The sequence below is a fragment of the Cibotium barometz genome, chromosome 42, assembly GCF_041138505.1.
Source record: "Cibotium barometz isolate CiBa-2024 chromosome 42, ASM4113850v1, whole genome shotgun sequence".
In the NCBI taxonomy this organism is placed as follows: Eukaryota; Viridiplantae; Streptophyta; class Polypodiopsida; order Cyatheales; family Cibotiaceae; genus Cibotium; species Cibotium barometz.
In genome coordinates this window covers 22,564,092-22,583,998 of record NC_141087.1, presented here as the reverse complement: position 1 = coordinate 22,583,998, position 19,907 = coordinate 22,564,092, and the positions used below count along the sequence as shown (strand labels likewise).

The following is a 19,907-nucleotide window of genomic DNA, read 5'->3' as shown; positions in this document are numbered from 1 at the left end:
AAAAGAAGGATGGATCCTTTCGTATGTGTGTGGATTATAGAGCTTTGAATAAGCTTACCATCAAGAATCGGTTTCCGATTCCACGCATAGACGACATCCTTGACAAGTTGGATGGATCGGCATGCTTTAGCCGAATTGATCTCAAGAGTGGATATCATCAAGTGCGTGTAGTGCCTCAGGATGTACACAAAATTGCTTTCAGGACAGCATTTGGGCTTTATGAGTATCTTGTTATGCCTTTTGGTCTTACAAATGCCCCGGCTACATTCAATAGAATGATGGATCGCATATTCCGTGGGTACAGGAAATTTACAGGTGTCTTCTTTGATGACATCCTAGTCTTCTCGAAGACCGAAGAACAGCATAAAGCTCATTTGGCTATTGTTTTTGAAGAGCTCCATAAGCATAAACTCTTCATAAATGCAAAGAAGAGTGAGTTCTTCTTGTCAGAGATACATTATCTTGGGCATATTGTGTATGTCACCATTTGGCCATCCGAATGGTTCACTCTTGCTTTCACACTATGTACATATTGGATTGGTGTCCATGGCTTATGGAATGTGCCTATGCATGTGATTGACACGTGTCATGCTGTATAGTTGGATATGATATTCCGCTGGGACTTGATGTTATCATGCCCGGAATATCTGGAGGACTTGGCTTTCCGCTGGGACTTGTGCCTTTGTGTACATGCCCGGAAACACCTGGAGGATTGGCTTTCCACTGGGTCTGGTATCGCATATACTTGCCTGGAAACGCCTGGTCTTATATGGTTTCATGAACGGAAATTGCTCATGCCAATGCTGCATTGCATAGCATCTTTATGTGCTTGCTTGCAATTGAAATTGCGTGCTGTTTTCATGCTTGCTTGACCAATGTGTAGTTCCGGGTAAGGGGACGCCCGCCCGTGAACCGTGCGTGTGAAACTGTCTGCTGACATGGTTGTGTGGCATGTGAACAGGTGGTAAGTATTACCCAATCTAGGCTCAAATAGCCCTTAGGACTTAGCTAATATTTATAAGTGAGTGCGTTCCCACTTCATTAAAGTTTGGGCGCCCAAAAGTCACTTATAAATTATGACCGCTTCCAAGTTCACACTCACTGAAGTCCCGAGGCGGACAAGACTCAATGTCCAAGACCTGATCCTCCCTTTTTACTCATAAATGGGCATCTCCCCATGTCCCTTCACCTGATTGGACCCCAATTCACTTACTTATTAAGAGAAATTCGTGTTTTCTCTTCATGAGGATTTTTGGAGGCTGAAAACTCTGTTTTTCCACCATTTCTCTCCATTTCCAAGCTCTCCATAGCCATACCCAACTTGCTAGGGTGTTTTCCAAGCTTCCAAGAGTGTTTCCAAGTGCTAATCACTCTCCTACTCACTCCCAATGACTGAAATTCAACAAAACAGCTCTCATTTTTGCTGTAATTTCTGGTCTTTTTGCTGAAAACCCTAATTTCAGCCTTCCTTTCTCAAATTGAACCATAGGGGAAGCTTTCCCAGGGTTCCCTTCATCCTCTTGAAGACTTTTGTCACGAAGGATTGCGGCAAATCGAAGATATCAACACTTCTAAAGCTTCCAACGCGAAGGCTTCCGCTTGCAACAACTTCTATGAAGACTGGTAAGCTAATTGGACAATGTGTTGTCATTACTTACTCAGTAGAAGGGCAGGACTCCTTGTTTAGCCGCCCTGTGTAGTATTTCTCTTGTCCTATGTGCTCTTGAAGATGTTGCTACTTTGCTTGGTAGAACATAGAGCCAATGGTAGAGAATATGGGCACTGAAGTCGGACCGGGCATCAAGGCAGCTCCTTGGTGATCTACATCGACACACCATTGTTTTCTAAATGCTGAATTTCATATGCATTGGCATGGAGGATTTGGCAATGGATGCCCGTGAAGCTATGTATTGAATTTCTCCAATAGTAATACAATTTACTCAAGGGAGGGGTCGGCCGTTCCGGCTCATTGTGTGTCTCTTGTCAAATTCAGCAATTTTACTTCTTGTATTTGAGCAAGTGTCCTTCAAATCTTAGTGTATTTAAGTGTATTGATTAGCATTGTGTTCAACCAAGTTACAACATAACACACTTTCTTCTACATCATACCATCGGGACGACAGCCCACTCTCTAGTTATCTTCACCATCAACACCATTTCAAGTATGCACAGCACCTGTGCCACCAGAGCTTGCACCACTAGGGACAGCAAACTCTCTCTACTCCTTACCACTCCAAGTACGCAGCACCCGTGTCACCAAAGCTTACACCACTCAAGACGGCAACCCACTCTGCTCCTCACCACCCCTCAGGTACACAACACCCTTGTCACCAGAGCTTGCACCCCTGAGGTATGCAGCACCCTTGTCATCAGAGCCTGCACCCGTCAGGTCTTGCAGCACCCTTGTCATCAGAGCTTGCACCACCACCACCACTCGGGACGGCAGCCCTCTCTACTCTTCATCTACCACCTCAGGTACAGCAGCACCCTTGTCAACAGAGCCTGCATCACCTCATCTTCCGCTGCCACTATCACCTCGGAGTGCCTCTACTTCCACCGACGCGAGCCTTCAACACCGATCACCTCTCGAAGTGCTTTGCCTCACATTGACACGAGCCTTCGTCACCGACTATGCTTCAACTCCGACATCATCTCTACTTTTGCACTCGTCTTTCTACTCAAAGTTACCTCACATCAGAGGACTCTTGTATATATGTTCACTCACTATTGTGTATAGACTCACTCACATATTTCATGCTATGTTGTTTTGCTCTGATCTCTCGTACATCTGGTCCTTTCGTCCTTTTGCCCTCACATGGTATCAGAGCTATTGTGAGCAAAGGGATTGAAGTCTTGGCTCATGTGTGAGTATCAACTTGGCCGTTCCCTTGAGATTGGTACCAATGCCTCTTCAGTGGAGCGCCATGACTGTTTGGCTTGAGGCCAAGCGACCTTGTTCGCGCTACGCGCCAGGTGGAGTTTACAAGATACCTTCTCGGCCACCATCTCTAGGCCACCACCAGGTGGAGTTCACCATGTATTCCAGGATGGACATTGAAGACAAGATCTTATGTTTTACGGATTCTCTAAGGTTCACAAGAATCCATGAACTTGTGCTATTCACACACATGGAACAGGCCAAGGATTCTGGATAACTAATGGAACTCGGTTGCTTGGCCACCTGCCACATGTGCAATACTGTTATGTACCTAGCACTAACCCTTGGGGTTAGGGACTAATCCAACAGGGTTAGGGGAGCCCTAAGATTAGGGAAAGCAAGCTTGGGTGGCTCGCTAAGGTTCAATATTAACAAATCCAAGGTTATTGGCTATTTATGATGCTAGGGTTGACTGGCTTGGCTTGTGGGAGTAAAACCTTAGCCCCTGGCTCGGGGGAGGTTTGCGAACACAAACCTGCAGTTGGGTGGTGAGCTTGCCTGCACATTTGGTTTCTCTAAAACACAAGCAGAAGATGGAGAGAAGAGAGAGGGATAGCTGAGTTTTTAGTATATTCAATATAGTACAAAAAGGGTACATTCATGGCAAGCCATAGGCTGCCCCATAAAAGGTTGAAACACCTAGTAGCTCACAAAGGAATTGAATACCTTTAATGATCATTGGTTGAGCTTATTATAGGCTCTACACGTGCAAGAGGCCTAGCCGACCAACATCAAAAGCTACTCTAGGCTTCTACTTATTCTTCTGCCCTCTAGGGATTAGCTCAGAGATTAGCATGTACATGTCATGCACATGACATCCCCTTGCTAAACTTGATGATGGGATTCCAACTTCTGACCCTCGATGACTGTCATCATCCCCTTGTCTCCTCATGGACACCCAATGTCACATGCACTCTGCACTCAGTGCATGGTGACAAGATGGCTCATCATCAGAAGTGCAACAGTTGTACATTATTAGAACCCAGTAAGATGATATTTGTCGTACACCGTGACCCCATTGTACATCCTCAGTCCAGGATAAGTCAGGCACGAGCTACGTAGGTCATTCCTCAGCCTTAGCGGGTCAGTCAGTCAGTCAAGTCCCTTAACCCACTTGGAGAGAATCATTCATGCATGTAGAGTCAATAGAAGCCTTAGGGTTTGCATCAGAAAGCACTCTGCATCTTGCATAATATGCATTCATATGCCTGTGCATCATTTAGAACATCTCAGAAGCCTTAGGGGATTTACTAGGATTTATCTGGTATTTTTTCCATATTTTATAGTATTTATTTAGCATTTATTGTCATTTATAAATATAAACTTTATTAAATGACCAGCCAACTTGACCAACCTCTAGTTAGTATAAATAGGCTTGCATAGGGCTTAGTTTCTCATTCAGTCTTCAGTGTGCTAAGAGCTTTCCTCCTCAGCCCTAGGAGTTCCCTTGACTTCAGCACTAGACTAGTCTCATCCAGCCCTTGGAGTGCTTGAGTTTGCTTCAGCCAACCCTGGTTCTCCAACGCATGCAGTTCAGCAGTCCCTACAGCCATAAGCGCAGCCATACAGTGCATCTACAGGCCTGAATCAGCAAGAAGACCTGCGTTTTCTGCATATCCAGCAGCCGGCCTGTGCACAGCAGCCGTACACCTGCGTTTTCTGTCCAGCAGCAGCCGTACAGCCAGTGTTTCTGTCCAGCAGCAGTACAACCTGCGTTTCAGTCCAGCAGCATCCCTACATGTCTGCGTTTCAGTCCACAGCAGTTCTCAGCTCTGAATCATCAGTTTACATCAGTATCCAGCCTTCTGTGCATCATCCATACATGCAGCAGTCATCTGGTGAAGGTAACACAGCATTCATAAGCATTTACAGCATTCTAACATAACTTAGAACAATCCACCATCTCCTTTTCTCAGCCTCAGGTGTGCAGCCCTTCCTCATGCCCTTGGGAAGAGTGCATAGGCTCGAGATCAGGTCATCGAGATGTTTCTACAGCCGTGTACAGTTCAGCCAATCTCCGATCCTCCGAGATCTTGCGTTTGGCTTATCTACAGTCCGCAGTCATTCTCTCTAAAGAAATAAAGCAAATACTATCTCGTTATCGGGATAGGGGGCCCTTCAGTGGGTAATTCGGGACCCAATCTGGTGTACAGTTCTCATATCTCTCTCTCATCTCTCTTTAAAGTTTGAAGTATTAAAGTGGATTGCTAAACTCACGAAACTCAGGATACAAAAGACGGTGTGAGCATTTGTGTGACAGGATCTTCCAATACAAAGACTTCCGCTGCATATCACACCCAAACCTGTCATCCTTCCCTTCCTGCAACCTTTTCACTCAAAACCTTGCTCGGTCTCCAAATCCAATGAAGATCTTTGCATCCATTCCACCTTGTCCCCTTGCCTTCTTGCCCTATCCCTGAACACTTTCTTTGGTCTTCTTTTTTTGAGTATTGAGTCTGGCACTCTCATTCCACCCCTTGGAGGATCATCCTCCCTTGGAACCGTTGCCTAAAAGCCAATCCTGGTATGCCCCAAGTGGCATCCAACTCACAAGACTGCCATTACCCTTGAGTCTTTGTCATGTACACTCTGTATCTACCGTGTGCTACACGCACACAAGACTAGCTTCGAGGTTGGGGAAGCTTGGAGCTAGGCAGGCTGTTTGACAAGCTAAGTTAGGGATAGACTAACGGGCGGGCACCCAAGTATGGACGGGCGGGCGTCCAAGTGTGGACGCCCGATGATCGGCCAAGAGCGTATAAAAGGGTGGCCAAGGTTAGTCATTAGTCACATAGAGTCTCGCGTGTCTTTGTGAGAGCTCTATGGTCAGGAGCCTGGATCTAGTGCAGACGTGCACCTTCTTTATGCAGCCAAGGCCGGCATCAGTCTCGAGGCCCGCGAGGGTAGCTTCGTGGCGGTATGGGACGTCACGAGGTAGAGATTGGTCAGTACGTCCATCTAGTTAGCTCAGCTCGTGGCTCGGTGGGGACAGCCAACACTACTGTTCCAGCATTCCAGCACCCAATAGCACTCTCTGGGTTTTTTTTTTGTGCATTAGACCATCCCATTAGACCATCCACGAAGAACATATGCACGAGGGAGATTAAGACAAGAACGACATGAATGCATACATTGTCATTACACGATTCAAGACAGACATGAATGTAATACTATCGATCAATCAATTCAATATTACTATCAAAATTTCATACATGTATACAAGGGAGTCCATATCTCGAAGTAGCCCATGGCTTGAGTTTACAAAAAAATATATACAATCACATCCTCAATATGGAATGTGATACTATAAGTCTGAGTACTACTCAGACCCAGATGATGACTCGGTGCTCCCTCCATGCTCAGATGAGCTCACATCGGTCGGAATGTCCGAGGAGTAGTGCTCACGTCCACCCTCTGCAGCGGCGGCCGGTGGATCATCAGCAGCTTGTGCCTGTTCAAGTAATATATAGTATATAAGTAGCTATCAAGGTTGGGAGGTGAGTCAGGCCTGCACCCCCGTCATGTTTGTTTCGTTTGTTTGCAGGTTTTGAGTCTTGTACCAAGAGCGTTCTACGAGGAGATCCTATGGGGATTTCAGTGGTATCAGAGCAAGCCTCGTGAACGAGCAAGTCGGTAGGTAGAGAAAAAGAGGTCAAAGAAAAGGTATGAGTTCGAGAATCTTGCTGTTTTTCTGAGTATACTACTGTTTTTTCAATTTCAGCATGTGAGAACCAACCGTCCTTCGAGGGACATGAGTCACACCGGAATGGGGAATGCTTCCGGCGTCTTAAAAACCAACCACACAAACGAAAAAAGTTTTCTATTTTTTTCTTGGTTGAATTTCTTCACCAAAACGAGCTTTGATACCAATGTAAAAAGCGGAAGCTTACAGATGAGGATTATACTTTGTTAAATACTTTCAACCGCTTTGTTCTTGAAGATGTATGGCACAATGTAATGAAAGTAAGAGTGCACAAAGAGAAGAGAGACAAATACATAGGCTTGGGTCCCATCTCGTGAGATGGAATATGATGAGTTGGTTACAGTTCTTATTGATGAAGACCGTCATCTTAAAAAGCTAGCTAAAGTATCACTTGAGTCTGAGAAAACCTTCCTCTCCGAGACGAAAGGCAAGCAGGAAAGAAGGATCACGAAGTGCACCTGTTGAAAAAGGCTTGGACATACAAAAGACACGTTACATACAGAAGACAAGTGCTTCAAGAAGAGGGCAATCAAATGACCATGCTAATCTAGTGCAAAAACTAGAAGATGACGAAGATGAAGCTAAAGCATCTCCATCAACTCAAGAAAAAGCCGTCACTATCATGGCTAATCTTTCTCTTAATGAGGAAGATTATGATTGAGCGTTCTAGTCCTTTTTTATTTGTGACAAGAGTTCTCTACCCAAGAAGTCTTCCCAAATCTGAGTAAATATTTTGCATATTTGGTAAGCCTTGTTTCTATAAAAGACTAAGGCTTGGCTCCTTCTTGTTTTACTTACCCCTACTTAGGGCAAGGGGGGAGTTGTTTTTGGTTAGATGCCTCTTGTCTCCAAGGCAGGACCTGACCTCTGAGTCTTTCGCAAAGACCATTCTTATTAAGCCTCTAAGCCATGCTTGTTGAGCCTCTCATCCTTTTGAGCCATGCTCACTAGCCTCTCAGCCATGCTTACTAGCCTCTCAGTTTGAAGCCACAAACATGTCTTGTTTTTTTGCTAGTGTTGGAGTACAAGACTATTGAAGGCTATCCAAGCATCACTCTGAAGGGGGGTTTCTAATAGTGTATCCACTAGTGTGAACACCCTCTTATTAAAGAGATGGTGCCTATTAAAGCATTGTACATGGTGGAAGTATTATAATTCATTCTTCATTGTGTTGTAACTTGTGCAATCATTCTTTCCATTGTGCTCCCACTCTCTCTCTCACCCTCTAAAGCACCATGTAATCTCAACATAAAAAACCATCGCTTTCACACGTGATTATGGGCAGCCTTTGTTGCTCATCCCCCACGGAGACTATTCACTTCATTTGGACAGACATCATCCACGCCCTCCGGTGACACTAAGAGGACTTAGATATCATGTAACAACAGTCACTACTTTTCTAGGCACATGGAGCTGGGGTTCATTTTTTGCTTTGGACATCAGTCTTTTCTGACATTATAAAGTCCCCACTGTGGTTTTCCCCCCTCCAAGACCAGCCAGCCAAAAAGGGACCCTTCTTTTTCTAACATTTTTTACCTCCTCAAGGGATTCTTATCCGCTTCCCGAAAGAAGTTTCCTTTTTTACTAACTCGATCCTTTCTTGGGAAAAAAAAAACAACTTTTTTGTAATGAGCATTAAAGAAGAATTTCAGAATATTTTCATGGTCATCATGCCAAGAGAAAGCAGTGCTAGCAGTTACACTTATACATAAATTTTTCACATATCCCAAATATTCCTCCACATAGCAAGGAAGCCCAAGATTTCTGCACCCTCCCACCCCCCCCCCCAAAAAAAAAAGGCAAGGCACTTGAATTTCTCCAGACAAAATTATATTGTGTGCATACCCCTGGTACTAGAGATGGTTTTGCATCACCAGAAGGCTTTGGAAAAAGCCATTGAGGAGAAAGAGGAACATGGATCTCATGCCCTGTCATATCTGCAAATGACAGAAAAAACTGATCATTGCTAAAACTCTCAAAAAGCAATCGTGCATTGATGCAAGCAAAACTTAACTAAATGCAACAGTAAAATAGTCCCACAAGAAATCCGGCGAGGATACACAAAAAAACAAAGCCACTCGTCAAGACAAAGAATTCAAGAGAAATAATGCACCAAGAACACGTATCACCCTTCTTGGTCGGCCGACTTGCTGCATGACAGTTCCTCATCTTATTATAACAAACACTTAGAAGCCCAGACTGCCAGCTGTCCCTCCCCAGCCTTTGACGGGAACACTGTTGATGGTTGCAATCACTACTCTCCGTATAAAATCCACTCCAGTTCTTTCTCTTCATCTCCTGCACTACACCCATCCAGGACACAAGTACTTCCCTAAACCTTAAAGGTGCACCACTGCCCATAATGCATGCACTCCTGACATATCACATAGATGGTGCGTGAACACAGAGTCACGTCCTGTGAACTACAATCATGCACACATGTGAGACAAATTGTGCAGGCACTCACAAAAGTTCAGAATACATGGTGGAGCAAGCCCCCCTGCATTGTAACATTATGAGCGCAAGCCCCCCTGATGGATAAGAATAGCTACATTCTTGCTTATTCTTTTGATAAAGAGACAGCCGTCATTTACGAGCATTGTTAGGGTGTGCAAAATATGAATCTAATCTTAGTTTTATCACCACAGTATCCCTACATCAAGTGTAGCCCTGAAATCTGCAGTCTCACTGCCATTCCTTTTGTCATGATTAAGCGAGCTAAGGAGTAAAGGAGCGTTTGTTTTCTGAGTTTCCATTGAAGGCGATGGACCACATCACAATCAAAGAAATTTATTTAATGGCATGGAACAAAACAAAGCAAAAAGCGCGGTAACTGACTTGCACAGAAACCCTTACTCCGTACATGCAGCCTAGAACAAAGCCCTAGCAGACTGAAAGAAAACACAGCTTTCGCAGCAAATCGCGTGAACAGGGGCAGTTCTTGCACTAGAAAGAGCCCTAAAGAAACCCTGAATAGAGCCCACAGACGAAACTGCTTGAACATAGAAGCAGGTAAGCCACTCTAGCCTTTCTGAGAAGCTGGAAGGAGAAATAAACAAAGAACGAAAACAGGGGCATGGAACAAACCGCTTAAGTTCCGTGGATCGAGCCGGGGTGGGGCGCCGACGGAGGAGCTCGAGTCGCGAGAAACAGTTTCGCCCTTGTGCTCTGCCATTGAAGACATGTCCGGATCGACGATGCAGGATGCAACAGAGAGCGTCGGCAGCAGTAAGCTTGCAATCTCTTGGCTATGGAGGAGCGCAACACGAAGTCCTGTCTGTTGGCTATGGCGAGCAAAGCTTCTTCACACGGAAGATGTAAAGGGTAAAAAATAATTCTCAAAATTATTAAATTAAAAATTTGCATATATGTGCACCACCTCTAAACATGTAGAGAGAGAGAGAGAGAGAGAGAGAGAGAGAGACGATTAGAGAAGATACACCTAAAGTTGGAAACAAAAGAAAAAGGCTCATTTCCATCCAATACATGTCCCACTTTCAATGATATCGCGATCCTCAATTATGTGCTTAATTTGCTATTCCTGTGAACATCCTTCGAAAAGTGAATTCGTTGCCTTGTGCAATGTCTTTGGAGACAAGTGTAGCTTTGTCTAATGCATGGCCCCTTGTAAACTGGCTTCATGCTTTTAAGGGGATCCACAAAACGCTAAGTGTAGTTTTCCACGTTCTCGTTCTAAAAGCCTTTATCCACTTTGGGTTCGAGTGATTTTCTCCTTGACTTTTAACACCTTGGTATTCAAGGCGTGGTAAATTTTAGCTCTCTCATTGTGCAACTTAAATTGATATTGGTGTTGGTGTTGTTAACAATGGCAAACAACTCCACTTCTTCCAAATTTGTACACTGTTCTTAGGCAATAGCTAGGCCCATGGTGGCGCAATAAGCCATGAATCTTCAAAGAACTTTGAGTGCAGAGTGATGGTTTATTTTGTAAACAATGGCCAACCACTCCACTTCTTCCAAATATGCTCATAGTGTTCACACAATGGCAAGGCCCATGATAGCGCAATAAGCCATGTGCCTTCAAAGCACTTTGCCTACTAAGTAATGATTTAAGCTTGCTATTAATGCAAACATCCCTTGAAAGTTTGATTGGTTGACTTGTGTAAAATATCCTTGAAGACGAGGCTCGCCTTGCCTAATGGATGACTTCGTGAGACTTTGTATATTCACTTAATAATCTTGTACTTCTAAGGGGATTCACAAATTCTTAAGTGTAGTTTTTCGCGTTCTCATACTAAACTATGTCTGTCACATAGCTTATAATAGGTTACGTAGGGCTCGACCAGATATGGAGCCTGATTGTCGTCGTCACCGGAGAGAGTGTATGGGTTCAGGGGGGTGAGGCGCCCATGTCAGAGGAACGTGGGTAGTTGGGCACGTGTGGGCAGGCAGGTCACTACATAAGCTCGACAATGTGGAGCTTATCCATAATTTCCCTATGGCTAGGTGGTGAACAAGAGCCCTCCTCTCCTCCCTCATCTTAGTGGCTATAGTGTATTCTTGGCGCGGGTAATACAACATTGGTATCACAGCACAAATGACAAGCTCGCTTTACACGCAGCACGACCTTGCTCTAAAAACAAGATAAGATTTATTTAATGGTTGAAAAAATCTAATAGTTTTTTTTTCTTGGCTGTGTGGATAAGGTTTACATGGGGGAAATGAAGGAGTGTTTTTTGGGAAAAGAGCGCCTTCTCTCTCTAGATTTCAAAGCAAGGAAGAAGAGTGCTCTCTGTCGACTAGACAGCCACTCATGAGAGCGCATGAGGCTAAAGAGCTCAAAGGCCCGACCAGGCCAAACAGATAGCGCTTGGGCGAGAGAGAACACCAGGCGGCACACATGACAGCTACCTCTCTCTCTTCTTCTATCGATGCACCACACATAGTAGCGAGGGGAGACAACAAGCAGCACACACGATAGCTGCCTCTCTCTCTCTCTCCTTCTTTCGGCGCACCACACACAGGGCCACCACCAAAGAGGCGGCAACCCAGCCCAGTCAGTAGATAAACGGGAGACAAAGAGGCAACCATTGGGCACCACCAACAGCGAACGGAATAGACACATGGCTTGACCAGTGCCACCCAACAGTAAGACACATAAGTCTTAGACATCCAGAGGCCGACCAACACTTACGGCAATCATTTGACCACATGCATCCAAAGAGGAGGCTACCATGGAGAGGTCGACCAGCATCTTGCTCACACGAGGCTTAAAGTTACAACCGCCACAGCACTCAAAGGGCAAGGGAAAGAAGCACAGGCTCAGGCCTAAGCGCACGCTCTCATCCCTCGACAAGTCAAAGAGAGGTAGTCAAGACCACTCCACGCCTTATCGCGTCAAAGCCCAAGGCACGGTCTAGTTGTTATCATCACAACCCAAGCCTTTCACTTTGTGCCTACAGGCAGGTGTATGATACTCCGGCGAAGTATCCAGCCAATAAACATTCAGTGACTTTGTAAGAGGGTGGCACCACCCATAGCAGCACAGTTCGCCAAAGACCCAGAGAAAAGGGCAACCACAACGACATAGCTCGTCCTCGATCCCATGACGACATAGCTCAGCATTGACATCACATTCAGCCACTCGCGAGAAATCTAGTAACCCGAAACTTGTGTTCATTTTTACATCATTCTTTTTGCATCGTTTATCATTTGCACTTATGGCATCGAGTGATAGCCCACCAACCCCGACCTCAGCAGGGGGTACCTCAGGGGGTACCTTAGGGGGTGTTTCCAAGACCTTGTCACCTTTTTCTGGCTTGACACAAGCCGAGCTTGCTCGTATGCATCAAGAAATACATTCATGTCAGCAAATGGAGGCCATCGATGGCAACCCAACTTGGCATGCACAAGACTGGTAGTTCTCATGGTGCGACCGAGACCTTACCAATGTCCTTTAATGACCCCATAGATCAGTCTGTAGTAGCAGCTGAAGATAACCCACATTTGGGAGCAAGATATGAAGATCTAAACACTACCCAAATGAACTTAGACACGAACGAAGACCTCTTAGACATTGAGATGGATGATGTCATAAATGTGCAACCTGATGAGGTTCCTGCACAAGAGGTTTTGCATGAAACCCTCTTTGGAGTTGTTTAAAAGAACCCAAACTTTAGAGCAAAACCACAAGATATCTTGAAAGTCCTTCGGGACATACACCATCGTTTGGGGGGGCAATCAGCAACCCCACCATTTCTTGTTGAGTTCCTCAATCGAGCAGAGTGAATTTCAACTCTACTCGATGATTCCGTGCAATCAGCACGAAGGCAATTCATAGTGTCTGCCACTTAGTCCGAAGCGACTACAAACATCTTAAAAGATATCAAAATGCCAATCTTTGGGGGGGGAGGACAAAGAACGCAACAAGAACGCAGTCAATATATTTTTGCAAAAATGGTATGACCTACATAACCTTAGGTAGACACCTAAGGAATATAGAGCAGTTAAGACCAACCTTAGGTAGACACCTACATAACCTTAGGTAGACACCTGAGGAATATAGAGCAGTTAAGACCAACCTGACATTATTGGGCAAGGCATACAAATGGTGGATGGGCTTAGCCGATAGTGCTAAACACCCTCGCACTTGGGTCGAGTTTGAGAGTGCATTCCACAAGGAATTTTTGCATATCAATGAGCTTCAAAGTTCATGGCATGAGTGGGATAGATGCTCCATGAGTGGCATAACTCTCATTCAGAATATTTTAAACTATCGCGACATAGTTTTGAAATTGAAGGGAATCGATGCATTCTAAATTTTGTGCGGATTTATGCGTGGTTTGTAACCCGAGTACGAAAGCTATGTGCAACTCAAAGAACCTAAAGACCTTGACAAAGTGATCAAGTGCGCTCAGATATACGATGATATATCTCATAAATCAAACATCAGTCTCGGGAGGGTGGGAGGTCAAAATTTAAAAGAAGATTTTTTCAGAGCGACAAGGGACAAGAGGAACAAGGGGGTCATGGAGGGCAAGAGAGCAAAGGGGGACAAGGGGGGCATTGGACCAAGAGACATAAAAATTCTCACAAAGAAAGGAACCCCACACATATGCAAAATAAAGAGCAATATGAGAAAGCAAAAAAGGATAATTTGTGCTTTCAATGCTTCGAGCCCGGACATAGTAAGGAAACTTATCCTAGGTTGGGTGTTGATAAAATTTCAATGAGGCTAAGAAAGATGCTAAGCCTTATAGTAGGCAAGTACACATGGTGCAGGTATTGCCTATCTAGACTACAGAGTTTAGGGGGTGACAGTCTATCACACACTGATAGCACCCATGCATGTAGTGTTATGCAGGTAATGTGGTAGCCGTCGTTTGGGCCACATGATTTGATCCGAATGCATAGTTCGATCAATGACTGTAGAGTCATCATAATGATCGACGAACAATGGCACATACAATTTTCTTAACTATGCGTTAGTTAAGAAATTGGAATTACCTGAAACCCGTGCGATCATAAGCACATGGTCTCATTGGCAAATGGCTTTGATAAGACTATTTGGGAGTGCCTATCTCATTCCAGGGTTATGAGACCAAGCTTGACTTTCAAGCGATACACTTGACTAGAGCTGATGTAATACTAGGGAGGGAGTGGTTATTCCACTTGGGCCCTAGCCTGCACCATGTTACCAGCACAACAACTTTAAGTTTATGCATGAGGGTAGAACCATTGCATTGCATGGTGAGCATGATGTGCCGGCGTCACCATTGATTTCTTCCATAGAGTTGTACCATGCCATCGAGCTCAACTAGCTTGATCAAGGATATTCTTGTACTCTTTGTTTTGATGATGTTATTGTTTCTTTAGTTGAAACAAAACATATTAATGACTTTGGCGGAGACCCACTGTTTGTAAACTGTTATAGGAATATATTTTAAGCCCTCTTAAAAATATTATTCTAACCTCTTAGATAATTCGGGGACGCTTGGATTATCTTTGCGTCATGCCAAATTATGTTAATATCATGGGTGATATCATTATAAATATTAATACGTTTGGTAGCTATTGACATATGCTTGGGGTCTCCAATGTTTGTTTAAGTTGGTTCATATGTAGGGGTGATTCTCGGGTTACTTACGCCTGGTAAACATGTGTGTGATGATGGTTTGTATGCTTATGGAATATTTATTTCACCAATTTATTGTTGGTTATTTTATAGGTGAAGAGGATTCTAAGGATTGAAGAGAAGTCGCACAAAAAATATTTCTCATGCACCCATCTTGTATCTTCACGAGGATGATTTTTGAAAGTTATTAAATATTTGCTATATTGGTTTCCAGTACAAGTTGGTGTAATTTGATGGTCAATGATAGTATCTGGGAGTAAAATTTATTTGGTCTTCTTCAATAAGAGGTGGTTCTTCATATACTGGATGAGTGGGAAGTTGTTCTTTATTTAAAAGGTTTTAATTAATATACTGGATGAGTGGTTCTTCATATACTGGATGAGTGGGAAGTTGTCCTTTAAAAGGTTTTAATTAATAAGCTAACATGAAATGAATTATGAATGTGCCAATGAGAAGGTAATTCAAGTTTATATACGACATCATTAATTTTGTGGATCGCTTTAAAAGGTCCATAAAAATCTTGGTGCAAGCTTAACAGCTGGGAATTTTTCAACACTTTTAAGCCGACGTTTTTCAAATTTAAAAAGTACATAGTCTCTAAGTTCAAAAGATATAGCTTTACCTTTACTATTTCCTTGCTTAACATGCTCTTCTTAAGCATGAGCAATGGAATATTTTATGTCATTCAGAATGGTAGTAAAATCAATAGTGAATTGATCAGCAGCTTCGATTTGTGAGAAAGTCTAGTTGTTGCTGGAATAAGCAAAAGTTTTCCATACACAGTTTCGAAAGGTGCTCAACCAATAGCTGAATGAGGAGTATTATTGATTGTAAGCAAATTGGAGAAGATGAATGTACTTATCCCATGAGTTAGGTTACTACTCATAGCCTAACTCATTGGATAAGTACATTCATCTTCTCCAATTTGCTTACAATAATACTCCTCATTCAGCTACTACTGGTCGAGCACCTTTCAAAACTGTGTATGGAAAACTTTTACCTATTCCGGTAACTAGACTTTCTCACACAATCGAAGTTGTTGATCAATTCACTATTGATTTTACTACCATTTTGAATGACGTAAAACATTCCATTACTCATGCTCAAGAAAAGTATGTTAAGCAAGCAAATAGTAAACGTAAAGCTATATCTTTTGAACTTAGAGACTATGTACTTTTTAAAATTGAAAAACATCAACTTAAAAGTGTTGAAAAATTCCCAGCTGTTGAGCTTGCACCAAGATTTTATGGACCTTTTAAAGTGATCCACAAAATTAATGTTGTTGCATATAAACTTGAATTTCCTTCTCATTGGCACATTCATAATCCATTTCATGTTAGCTTATTAAAACCTTTCAAGGGACAACTTCCCACTCATCTAGTATATGAAGAACCACCTCTTATTGAAGGAGACCAATAAATTTTACTCCCAGATACTATCATTGACCATCAAATTACACCAACTCATACTGGAAACCAATATAGCAAATATTTAATAACTTTCAAAAATCATCCTCGTGAAGATGCAAGATGGGTGCCTCAGAAATATTTTTTGTGCGACTTCTCTTTAATCCTCTTCACCTATAAAATAACCAACAATAAATTGGTGAAATAAATATTCCATAAGCATACAAACTATCATCACACACATGTTTACCAGGCGTAAGTTACCCGGGAATCACCCCTACATACGAACCAACTGAAACAAACAATGAAGACCCCAAGCATACGTCAATATCCACGAAACGTATTAATATTTATAATGATACCGCTCATGATATTAACATAATTTGGCATGACGCACATATAATCCAAGCATCCCCAAATTATCTAAGGGTAGAATAATATTTTTAAGAGGGCTTAAAATATATTCCCTTAACATAAACCCTATTTTATCTGCTTGCGAGATCAAAACATAAAATAATCCAAAGTCAAAAATGGAAAATTAAAAAAAATCAAAAGTATGTAATTACTTTAAACTTGTTGATACAAGAATATATGGATGTTTTTTCCAAAGACTTGCCAGATGGTGTTCCACCATCGAGGGCGATTAATCATACCATTGAGTTACTGCCTGGTTCAAAAAGCTTGCTTATAAGCTAAGCCACTCCAAAGCACAAGAGGTGGAGTAGCAGCTAACCGACTATTTGAAGAAGAGTTTTATTAAACCTAGTTCTTCACCTTGGGCATCGCCCATTATTCTAGTAAAAAAGAAAGATGGATCTATGCGGATGTGCATAGACAACCGTGCTCTTAATCAAATAACAATTATGTTACCATATATATATATAGGCAGTGATGTGTGTGAATACACTTAGGACAGCCGGGGCACTTTTTCCCTCTTTAGGAGGTTTTTTCCCCCGGCTTGTATATACGCCCATCCTTCTAGGGCTAACTCATCTTTTGTATATTGACACAATTTAATACATTGTGTGTTGTGTGCATTCTTGCTTCTTCTTCTCCAAGCTTTGTGTGCTTTCCTGCAACCCTAATTCCAACAATTGGTATTAGAGCAGGCATCGGCTTCCAGGGCTACACTGCCAGCACCCTCTGACTCACGCTCTCCGATTGAGGTGAGCTTTCACGAGCGCTTGCAGGTCCCTATACTCTGCAAATAAGCCCGTAGGGCCGTGCATTCTCAGAAATCGCATCTGAGGTCGTTTCGGGCTCCGTTTTTGCATTTCAAGTTCTGCACAGGTGTTTTCGTCATTTTATGCAGAAATTTTGACAGTGCAGTTTTCTACAAAACAGGCATATTGGTTTTCTCCCACATATAGTGGACCTTATAAAGACATTCAAGTACTTAATGAGATTGTTATAAGTTAGAAATTTTCATCTAGCATGATGACTCATCTAGTCTTTAAAAGATACATTGGGGACTAAAGATGGTATATTACATTTGACAACTTAGCTCGCCCCTCTCAAACCTTGAACTCTCGTTGATTCCAATTTAGTAAAATTTGACTATCTTTCTATCAAGCATAGTAGACCTGAGCCTTTTAGATGTATGTGCCTAGATTCAACCATTTTAAACCATCATAAATCTAGTACTAGGCAAAGTAAAATATTTGCTATGAAATATCTACAGAGAGAAAGAGGTTCAAAGTTTTCCAGAGAATGCTCAAGGTACATTTCTCTTTCATAACTTGCTCATTCATATCTATGTGGAGAAACAAAAAGCCAAGATATTAGAGCATCCTTCCACTAATCTAATGTGGATACTATATGTTTCTTTTCTCAATAAAAGACAATATGCATTTGAGAGTGGGTATAAAAGGTTTAGAAGGAGGCAAGCACTAAACTAGAATGATCAAAATGAACTAAGGAGGCAAGATTCCCTCAAAATATGTTGATTCGTTTTACAAGGAACAAAATTTAAGAGTTAGCTAGTAGCTTACATTCCTTAGGAAGAAAGGGTCGTGAAACACACAAACACAATGCCACGAAGTTTGTTGAATAAGAGAGGTAGCAAATACCATAGTTTTATATTGTCAAAATCACAACCAAAGGAAGTAAAAACCATGTCACTACATTTTTTGATAATTTTATGCTTTATGACACATCATATTGAACTAACCCAAATAAGCATGTAGATTCCCTCCTAATAACTACCAATCAATAAGAAACTTCAACTCTATAAACCCTTCCACCACCAACCAGAACATAGATACAAGAGTGACATGATGTGGTGTTTGATTTAACAAGAAAGGTATCAAATACCATGGTCAACAAAAACACGATAAAAGGAAGAAAAGAGCATGACACTGCATTTATTTAAAAAAATTAGTGCAAATGCACTATATACATGTCATTACATGTCTAAAGAATCAAATCAACCAAACAACCACAAATAAAATGGTGGAATGCAAGGGGAGTTCTTATTCTCTATGCTAATCAAAAACAAAATTTCAAGCATAGAAATCTGACCACTTCTGACAAAAAAAGATAAGCACCTGCTAATTTAGCAAGGGGTGCTAATAAAGTCTTGTGTATATTAAATGGGCTTTGAAGATATAGAGCTTGTTTCAATAGACAATTGCAACTCATTGGCTAATGACAAAACTTTTGGGGTCAGATTAGATGACCTAACTCCAACTATGACGACCCACGATTCACTGTGAGCAAACTCTAAATATGGTAGGTACTCCTCCCAATTGGATTTCTTTTTACTGATATACACTCGAAGCATGTCCTCTAACACTTGGTTGACTCTCTTAGTCTGACCTTTAGATTGCGGATGATCAGTCGTACTTATACTCAGAGCAGTGTCTAAATTTTTTAACACTTCTCTCTAAAAGTTATTATCAAACTTTCTATCCTATCTAAAACTATATCTATAAGCAGGCCATATAGCTTATGGAGATGTTCGATAAACAACCTAGCTAACTCATGAGTTATCACCTCCTTTTAAAAGGTATAAATTTGACCATCTTGGTCAATCAGTCAACCATTACTCAAACCAAATCATTCCCTTGAGTCGTTTTAGGTAATCTAGTACTCTCCCATTTCCCTTTGGGAATATCCAATGAATGTAGCAAGCCTCCAACCTTGAGGCGCTCATGTTTATTGACCTAGCACGTCTTGCATTTCAGCACAAAGTCTTGGACATCCTTGAACAAACTAGGCAAATAGAATTAATTGTCTTTTAACTAGTGCATAGGTCTTTTGTACCCGAAGGTGACTAGCACTTGGACTATCATGACTTTCAATAAGAATTTGACATTGAAAGTCACCAACAGATGGTACACAAACTCTACCTTTGTAAAGCAAGTACTCATTGTCGATAGAAAAGTTCCTAAATATTTCTCCCCCACGAACTTTATTACCTCCATTTAAAACAATGTTAAATGGTAGTGAAGGATCCACCCCTGGGCAAATAACCCAAGAGACCCGTCTAGCCTCTCCAAACTAGAACTCCATCTTCTACTTGCTTATGGATTAGCACTCCTTTCTAACAAGGAACGCAATGGCTGTTGGCAAGTGTGTGTGCATACGACAAGCCAAACCTCTGAATAAGTTGGATCATGCTCACTCAAAACACGTAGTGAATCCAATAACTTGTTCTTGAATATGGTAAAGCTTAACTCATTCACCATTGGCATGTAACTTAGCACATCTGCTACTACATTAAATTCACCTATTTGGTAATGAAGTTGAAGATCAAATTCTTGT

General features: G+C 42.2%; 1 protein-coding gene across 6 annotated transcripts in view; it reads right to left on the bottom strand.

Moving 5' to 3' along the window:
* LOC147614269 (protein ESSENTIAL FOR POTEXVIRUS ACCUMULATION 1-like) overlaps positions 1–10,081 on the bottom strand; it is a 39,619-nt gene extending 29,538 nt beyond the window's left edge. For 2 of the 6 annotated variants that reach the window (XM_086780834.1, XM_086780835.1), the window contains exons 1-3: positions 9,729–9,986; positions 8,771–8,944; positions 8,487–8,578 (exon numbers count right to left, since the gene is read on the bottom strand). In XM_086780834.1, coding sequence (XP_086636960.1) covers positions 8,487–8,578; positions 8,771–8,944; positions 9,729–9,825 — 363 coding nt within the window. In that variant the 5' untranslated portion in view covers positions 9,826–9,986. Of the gene's footprint in view, positions 1–8,486; positions 8,579–8,754; positions 8,945–9,728 lie in introns of those variants that run through there. The other 4 variants (XM_086780837.1, XM_086780838.1, XM_086780836.1 and 1 more) reach the window with 3 other exon arrangements.
* Positions 10,082–19,907: the final 9,826 nt, after the last annotated feature.